Below are 10,071 nucleotides of genomic sequence, written 5' to 3' on the forward strand. Positions count from 1 at the left end.
TCATATTAGAGATTTGTTCGCTCAACCGATTTAACTGGGTAAACAGCATATCTACCTGATTGTACAAGTTACCTCTACCCCTGGGCCTATCTCTTGGTGCCCCATAATAATGATTCCTGGACCATTGGGTTCCCTCAGAATCAGGGCCGCTATTTCTATTCTGGCGTGGTTGCCCCTGGGGTTCAGCTTGCTCAGTATTAGTACCTTGGGGAGCATTATATACCTGGGGTGTCTAGTTACACTGAGAATATCTTTGCCGTTTATTGTATCTACCCTTGCGCAGATACCAATTATTTGGTGAGTATTCTCTTTGTGAGTAATTATTCACCTGATTATGTCCCCCACTTTGGTTATAGTCTCCCTGCGTCTCAACCTGTGTAGGGGAAGGGGCAGAGTTAAACCTCTGTCGAGATGGCCTATTTTGACTGGCCACCTCCGCATAGGTTCTCTGTTTAGACTCCAAATTGAGGGGGCTAGGTGACACCCTAGTTTCTGCTACAATTTTGGGTTTTGACTCCTTTTTAACCCCCTGCTCACTGGACTGCTGAATAGAGTATAACTTTGTACTCTCTTTGATCAGCCATTCCAATGAGCAGTCCTCATCAAAATCTCTAGCTAAGTTGATTTTGATGGGTGTAGGCAGTGCTTCAAAAAATAAATTTACAAATTCCGAGCCATCAAATTTGGGATTATCTTCAGCCATACTGTACGCATTTTTCAATACAGAAAGGAATTAGATTGGACTCTGATTCGCATGACACTTTAAACCATATACCGCTATTTTTGCGGCAGTTTTAGTGCGATATTGCCCGAATTCTTTTCTGCATTGTCGTTTTATCCCATTCCAGGAATGAATATTCATATCCCTTAGTGAAGCAAAGAATTTGTGATGCTTACTTTCAAATACCCAGGGCAGAAATTCAATTTTCAATTTCTCACTTGTAACATTCATTATAGCTAACGCATTTTTAAAAGCCTCTAAATGATCAATTACAGATGTTGTTCCCTTATTGGAGAATATAGGTACTGCACGTTGTACGAAGGTGATTATTTTATGGGAATCATAAACTTTATCAGACTTACTTTGGGAGTCTCTGTTAGAGTTTCCCTCCCCCGCACCAGCTGCGTCACAGCAGTCCTCTGGACTTATATCATGAGGTGACTGCCTATTTGGGAAATCTATTTCTGACCCATTAGGGGTCATTTGTCTATACTGTTCTATATATTTTTGTACCTCCTCCCTGACGCATTCGCTAAAGGAGTTAGCATTATCTGCATTATTCTCACTGCTAATATAAGGGTTTTCATTATGGCGATATGACCTTTTTAAATCGCTTAATTCTCTCTGGCTTTGCGCAAACTGTTTATTTAAATCTTGTATCTGTGTGAGTAAGTCTATGTTTTGCTTATCTAAGGCGGCTAGATTTTGGGCAAATTCATCCATTTTATTTTTGGCTATTTTTAAACCCTCTTCGCGTCTGCGTGAGGAACGAATACTATTTTCTAGCTCCTGTATTTGCAATCATTTGTCTATGGCACAAAACGACATTTCGTCAATAATGCATATTAAAAGGGGCCAAGATTTTAGTATTAGTTCCTCTCGCTTTTTGGGAGTTTTGCATTGATTAATGATTAATAATTCTTGGAAGAATTCATTCTCTTCATTCCACATATTATTATTAACGGTAATATTTTTAGCTCTAATTTCAAGCATATCCATAAAATCATTTAATTCACCCGCAATATTTAACTTCCCTTTAATGTAACTTAAGATATCTTTCTTAAGGACCTGGCCTTTAGTAATAGGTATTGTTATGGGACCAATTTCATTGCTATGTATAGAATTAAATGAGTCACTTCTGGCTACAGACATTATTATATTGGTTTAGTACTTAGTTAAACTACAACGCTAATCACAATTTTGCCAATAAAAAGAGAGAGAAAAATGTATATTAAAAAAAAATAGTATTAATTTTGAAATATGAAAATTTATATTTTTGATTAACTTTGAAATATGAAAATTAATATTTTTTTATTAACTTTGAAAATATGAAAATTAATATTTTTGATTAATTTTTAAATATGAAAAATTAATATTTTTATTAATTTTTCAAAAATTAATCTTTTATAATATTTCAAGATATTAATATCAATCTCGAAATATGAAAATTAAATATTTAAACTTTTCAAAAATTATATCTTCAAAATATTAATATCGAAATATGATTTTTTTTCTCTTTTATAATAATTTCTATTTACTACAAATATATTATATCAAAAATGACGAATATTAATAAATCTCATGCAATGTGCCTCCATATATTATGTCAGAATATTTATGAAAATCTTAGCTGTATTCTCCAAACAATGTGTGAGTATATGGCAGGGAATATATTTAACAATCTTCCTTTAGACTGAACCCACAATCAATATACTTCTACTAAGACAACAAATAAAATGAATATAAATACCTGAACTATTTTATTTAGTTAATATCCATGAACATTTTTGAAATATATTTGCAATAAAAGGAATATGAAATAATATTATATGCGCTTGAAAACTATTTAAATATGCTATGCAAAGTTCATACACGCTTACTTTTAAAACCAACCTTATTTATAAATAGCCTTTAACATCCAAGCAACAGTGCTTATAATCAATAGGGTAATATATATATTCTGCTATTTAACTGCAATTTATCCTAATACATAATTAACTTACAATATCAGAATTTGCACAGATGAGTTACTTAACAAATCAGATACAGCTTTAAACAATATATAGGCTGTGAAATGCTAACTTAAAATCCAAACTATTTCTTTAACTCTGCTACATACAGTAATAGTAAATGCTTACTTTAAATGCTTGCATACAAATACGCAGGCTAAGAGCTATCTAAAACAATGACACACAGTTTAAAAGTATAATCTGCTCTTTAAATCTATTAACTGTAATGGCTATGCATATAACATCTTACAATAAAACTTTGTATACATCACCAAATAAACAGCAATCCAGTTTCCAATGTTTTCTTAACAGATCCAATTTCACCTCAGAAATTCAAAATTTGGGGATAATGCATATGGAGTCCAATAGTATGTGTGTGCTTTAATAATAACTGTCGTAGTTATTCCTTCAGGAGTAAGCCAACAACCTATCAGTCTCTATGCTGGGGTTTAAATCATCTGATTTCACCCTTCCCCTTTTTGGATTATTATCAGTCATTGGTGAATATTGGAAACGCCCACGGAGCCTTGTCCCTTGTCATTGGATAATTGGAATATCTTATTTTTAACAGCCAAAAAGCCTTTTGGTTGTAGTTCTCGTATGGAAACACCGGGTGGCAGCATTATAAACAGAAAAGTGGAAGTATTGGCGCTTACAGCTAGGATAGATCTATATTTATATGAAAATACGAATAAATAATACAAAATATATATCTATATAAGAGCAAGAGATAATATAGGATATATTATGGGGCTTCTAAGAGATTGCTTAAAATGATACAACACTCTAGAAAAGATATCAATAATTTAATATTAGTAGATTAATAAATACAATTGATAAAGAACAATGTCTAAAATATCAAGCACAATTACAATATAAAATTTAAAGGGAAGGGGTATGCAGGGCAGTAAAACCTAACTCTAAAGACTAGCTCAAACAAGCAGATTACAATAGAGAGGTACAATGTCAAGCAGAACGATTCCCTATTCCTAAATAGTAAGCTAAAATACACACGTGGATAGGAGATGGCCTCGGTAATGTAAATATAGCACTCGATAATAATACACTGAATAATAAAACACTCAATAATAAAACACTCAAATATAGAATCTGGACGTCCAGTATTAAAATAATAGGGATAAACGTGCAAAAGAAAATAATCTAAAAGGGTTAAATATAAACAGTGATCAGAATAAAAATGATCAGAATAAATTGTCCCGTAAGAGCAAATATATATATAGGGTCAATAAGCAACGATGGTATTGTATATCACCAGTATGTCTATTGGAGCTTAGTCTATTCACTTATGCTCTCAAATGTAGTTGATCTTGCTCATCGAGTATTGGATCAAACTTAAACACATTTGAGAGTGGTACCTTAAGCTTTGTTAAGAAGAAAGAAGGCAGCTGTCTGTAGTAGAGTGGATCGATCTTTTCCAGTCTCTATTCAGTAGTCGGTCTGTGTCCGATAGCCGCCTCTCAAAATCACAAGAGCAGTGTATCCAGTAGCCAGCTTAGGCTTTGCTGGCGTCTTCTGTTTCTGCACAGCCGGTCACGTGATGCTGTGTCAGCTGTCAGATAGCGTGTAGCCGTATCAGCTGTTTTTACCGGTGTCCGTGCAGTCTCTGCTTTCAGTGAAAGCTAAGTCGGTATATTCAGAATTGGTGTGTTTGAAGTTCCTCCTTCCAGGCTTACAGCTGAGGGCGAACTCTTCTTAATGGAAAGTAGCAGCACTCCTCTTTTTAGATAGAAATAGAGGATGATGTAAATGTCTCAAAGGTGGATGGTAGTAAACAACTTCATCGCGTTTCTCCCCTTCCTGGGGCTTTTTCAAGAAGTGTTCACCTGTCTTCTAAGGCTCCTTAATATACACCTCATAGGTGTTTCATTGGTCAAAAGTCCTGTGGGTGTGTGAATCAATTACCTGGTGATATTTAAGGTGGTAATTTTTCGTTCTATGCAATAGATTATAGTTCAATTTCTTAGGGATATTTAAGGTGGTATCCTTTGGATCTCAGCAGTAGTGTTTTTTACAAACATATACTGCATAGGTTATACAACATTCTCCATATATATATAAATTATAGACACTGGATAATTATAATAGATTATTATTAGTGTAAGAGATATAGTTAGATTCAGTATATTTTACTTGAAAAGATAAAAAATAAAAAAATTATTAAAATTAAAAAACAAAGGTTGAAAAGGATAATATTTTAATATTTTTAATCATACATAAATGGGCTTAGATCCAGTTCTGAGTTTTAAACCCAGGGGGTGTAAAGTTTTCATATTGTATATTAGCTCAGCCTCTCTTTTGAGTAGTTTAGTCTCGTAATTTCCCCCCTCTCCAGTCACGTTTAACTTTCATTATTCCCCAAAAAGGAGAAATCTTTAAGTTTATTGTTGTGGGACGTTCCTAAAGTGACTATACAGATGTGTGTCCATCTTTCCCTTTTCTATTATGCACAGGTGTTCCCTTATTCTTTCCCTTAATGTTCTTGAGGTCTCACCTAGGTACTGTTTTTTACAGCTACACTGTATTAAATAGATGATCCCTTTATCAGTGCATCGTATTGTATCCGTAATGGGACATACTTCACCCGTCTGTGTGGAAGAGTACTGTTTTATTTTATTGCCGTAGTTACATGATCTGCAGCAATGGCAGGGGTAGAAACCTTTTAGTGTGTTCCCTAAAATATCCTGTTCTTTTAGGGGGGTTTTGCCTTAACAACCTACAGCAATAAAATAAAACAGTACTCTTCCACGCAGCTGTAGGCTGTTAAGGCAAACCCCCCTAAAAGAACAGGATCTTTTAGGGAACACACTAAAAGGTTTCTACCCCTGCCATTGCTGCAGATCATGTAACTACAGCAATAAAATAAAACAGTACTCTTCCACACAGACGGGTGAAGTATGTCCCATTACGGATACAATACAATGCACTGATAAAGGGATCATCTATTTAATACAGTGTAGCTGTAAAAAACAGTACCTAGGTGAGACCTCAAGAACATTAAGGGAAAGAATAAGGGAACACCTGTGCATAATAGAAAAGGGAAAGATGGACACACATCTGTATAGTCACTTTAGGAACGTCCACAACAATAAACTTAAAGATTTCTCCTTTTGGGGAATAATGAAAGTTAAACGTGACTGGAGAGGGGGATATTACGAGACTAAACTACTCAAAAGAGAGGCTGAGCTAATATACAATATGAAAACTTTACACCCCCTGGGTTTAAACTCAGAACTGGATATAAGCCCATTTATGTATGATTAAAAATATTAAAAATATTATCCTTTTCAACCTTTGTTTTTTAATTTTAATAATTTTTTTATTTTTTTATCTTTTCAAGTAAAATATACTGAATCTAACTATATCTCTTACACTAATAATAATCTATTATAATTATCCAAGTGTCTATAATTTATATATATATGGAGAATGTTGTATAACCTATGCAGTATATGTTTGTAAAAACACTACTGCTGAGATCCAAAGGATACCACCTTAAATATCCCTAAGAAATTGAACTATAATCTATTGCATAGAACGAAAAATTACCACCTTAAATATCACCAGGTAATTGATTCACACACCCACAGGACTTTTGACCAATGAAACACCTATGAGGTGTATATTAAGGAGCCTTAGAAGACAGGTGAACACTTCTTGAAAAAGCCCCAGGAAGGGGAGAAACGCGTTGAAGTTGTTTACTACCATCCACCTTTGAGACATTTACATCACCCTCTATTTCTATCTAAAAAGAGGAGTGCTGCTACTTTCCATTAAGAAGAGTTCGCCCTCAGCTGTAAGCCTGGAAGGAGGAACTTCCAACACACCAATTCTGAATATACTGACTTAGCTTTCACTGAAAGCAGAGAGTGCACGGACACCGGTAAAAACAGCTGATACGGCTACACGCTATCTGACAGCTGACACAGCATCACGTGACCGGCCGTGCAGAAACAGAAAACGCCAGCAAAGCCTAAGCTGGCTACTGGATACACTGCTCTTGTGATTTTGAAGAGGCGGCTATCGGACACAGACCGACTACTGAATAGAGACGGAAAAGATCGATCCACTCTAATACAGACAGCTGCCTTCTCTCTTCTTAACAAAGCTTAAGGTACCACTCTCAAATGTGTTTAAGTTTGATCCAATACTCGATGAGCAAGATCAACTACATTTGAGAGCATATGTGAATAGACTAAGCTCCAATAGACATACTGGTGATATACAATACCATCCTTGCTTACTGAGCCTATATATATATTTGCTCTTACGGGACAATTTATTCTGATCATTTTTATTCTGATCACTGTTTATATTTAACACGTTTGCACGTTTATCCCTATTATTTTAATACTGGATGTCCAGATTCTATATTTGAGTGTTTTATTATTGAGTGTTTTATTATTCAGTGTTTTATTATCGAGTGCTATATTTACATTACAGAGGCCATCTCCTATCCACGTGTGTATTTTAGCTTACTATTTAGGAATAGGGAATCGTTCTGCTTGACATTGTACCTCTCTATTGTAATCTGCTTGTTTGAGCTAGTCTTTAGAGTTAGGTTTTACTGCCCTGCATACCCCTTCCCTTTAAATTTTATATTGTAATTGTGCTTGATATTTTAGACATTGTTCTTTATCAATTGTATTTATTAATCTACTAATATTAAATTCTTGATATCTTTTCTAGAGTGTTGTATCATTTTAAGCAATCTCTTAGAAGCCCCATAATATATCCTATATTATCTCTTGCTCTTATATAGATATATATTTTGTATTATTTATTCGCATTTTCATATAAATATAGATCTATCCTAGCTGTAAGCGCCAATACTTCCACTTTTCTGTAGCTACACACCCAAGGGATTTCTTGAGAGGGTCCCTACTTGTATTTGGCTTTAGGTTATAACTAGCGCTGATTCTTCCCCTACTCCAGCATTATAAACAGACACAGCAATATATGCAGCAATACCATTTCTAAACATTTGAATAACTTAAATCAGTATTTCTATGAAATGGTTATTCATTTTATCATAATTTACTGCAACATCTATTCACAATATTTGTTTTGGATAAGTTATATCTTAATGAATTTTCTGATCATTTTGATATGAAACATCAAATACATCTAACATTATATTAAATTAATTTATATTTCATTTAGCCTAACAGAAAATGTATATTTCATAGTCATATCACATCAAAGTAACTTCCATATCTTCATCTCACTATATTTTAAGAGATGTATTTAAAACTTTATAAACATTTATTGCACATTCATATGCTATGACTTATTTCATTTCATGCAGGCATTCCATCTCTTTCTAAGTGCATAGATTGATGCCCATGACCAATGGTTGTCTGCAATAAAAATAGAAATAATTATTAGAAATGATCCAAGCATTCATATGTATTTGATGTAGTCATTACTCAACATAGCAATCATTAATTTAATATCAAATGTCTCAGTCCCATATATATACATATCTGGGTTATTTGAATTTTTCCAAAAACATATGAAACTAGTGTTGTTCCCTTTGCAAAAATGTATTTATTTTTATTTAAAATCTAAGTACAGGGGGGGCGGAGTTAGCCACTGAACTGTTCAGACGTGCGTGTGCTGAGCTCCTGAGCCCTAAAGCCATAAAAAGCCATATAAAGGTCTATTTTTGGGTCTTTTTGCCCAACTTATTATTAGAAACATCGTGGACACTAAATAGGGGCAGAATATTGTACCCAACTCAATCTTTTGGGCTCCCCTACGCAGAAACTGTCGGCTGCATCACTGCGGTATACAGACCAGGCCTTCACCGCTCATTGCCGAACTTGCCAGAGAGGTACCCTGAGTGAGACTGCCGATTCCCTAACTACCCAGACCTACTGGCCTGCCTCTCGCGCCACTAACGCCACTTACCGCAACCCATCTGCAACGGACGGACTCCTAACTGGTCCCACAACTAGTGCGGTAGCTCCCCACCTACTCCGGAGGGTCGGGGCTCCGCTCCGGAGTAACCGCTTAACCCGCCTTAGCCTGCCCAGCCTCTGATTGAGCCTCATCCTACCACATCACTCCGGAGGGTCGGGGATCCGCTCCGCAGTGCTTCGCTGCTGTTCCTTCCCGTGCGAGTGGGGCTGTCTGGCGCTTAGGAGCTCTCCTGAACTACCTCTGGAACACCTGAAGTTACCGGACCTGAGGTTGACCGCTATACTGACCATCCTCACCTCCCGGTGGGTCCGGTGACCCCGAAGATCTGCCAGATTTTTGCGGTCCCTGGGGACCAACTACGATCCTTCCTCAGCAGGCCTTAAGAAAAGGCGCGAAGACCCGCCATCTTGGGGCCTTCTCACTTTTGCAACTCCTACACAGAGAGCCCAGCTGATTGCAAGGCTCACGGCCCTTAAGATATATTACAAATTCATCAGCTTTTCGCTTCATAAGTGCCCCACTGCAAGACCGGGTAAGAGCCAGTCTGTTCAGCTGACACCCTTCTCTGTCTCCTCTGACCCCGGTGAGTAGCCTGCATACATGTAACTTTGTCACACGGCAGCAGGTACAATAAGAATCACCCCTGTTATAGAGACTTTTTCTCTCAACTATACCTTCCTAAAGAGAGTAACTTTGTTGGGCCTTACTCATTACCCACACTAAACGGGCCTTACACCTGCCACACATTTAATACTGATTGCTTGACTGGGAAAAGTTGTACTCTCACCTATACCTAAGGCCAAACTTTATATAGAGGAGCTTCCAACTATAAGTGTACTGTTGTTGTCCATTTATTGCTGCTGCGTCAGCACAGGTGTCCTTGAGCATCAGCTTAAGGTGGAGTGTTATTTTAATCTGCCTAACAACCTTAATCCTTTGCAGGCCCTCAGATACCGTAAATATACCGGACACACAAAATTGCAATTAATTACTGCACTGTTTTACTGCTTGCCTAACTGCCACTTTTCTCTACAGGTTGCTCTCTTCATAATTAATGTGTATGGTGTTTAGATATATACGTGTAGCCGAGCAAGAGTAATCCCTCAAGACTCACCCTTTCCGGCCTGGCTTGTCCAGGCTGGTCACTTCCACTTCCCTTTTCCCCTCCCCTTGGGTCGTATCCCTCTACCCCGAGTCGAGAGGGAATATTGGTGTTTTTGGTGCAGTTAGCCCGACAATATTGCTGATGGAGTAGTGTGTGCTAACTACCCCTTATAGCGATACAGGCCAAAACAATTCTGCTTTGATGTAATATATCCTTTAACTATGTAGGTAGCCCCTTGATGCCGTGACCCCAGTCAGCCTGATTAAAGCAGACCACTATAGTGCTATCATTAT

General features: G+C 36.6%; 1 protein-coding gene across 1 annotated transcript in view; it reads left to right on the forward strand.

Moving 5' to 3' along the window:
- Positions 1–9,728, forward strand: part of LOC128664452 (uncharacterized) — a 14,383-nt gene extending 4,655 nt beyond the window's left edge. The window contains exon 2 of the mRNA XM_053719283.1: positions 9,709–9,728. Within this exon, the coding sequence (XP_053575258.1) occupies positions 9,709–9,728 (20 nt within the window). The remainder of the gene's footprint in view (positions 1–9,708) is intronic.
- Positions 9,729–10,071: the final 343 nt, after the last annotated feature.

This window comes from Bombina bombina, chromosome 6, assembly GCF_027579735.1.
Source record: "Bombina bombina isolate aBomBom1 chromosome 6, aBomBom1.pri, whole genome shotgun sequence".
Classification (NCBI taxonomy): domain Eukaryota; kingdom Metazoa; phylum Chordata; class Amphibia; order Anura; family Bombinatoridae; genus Bombina; species Bombina bombina.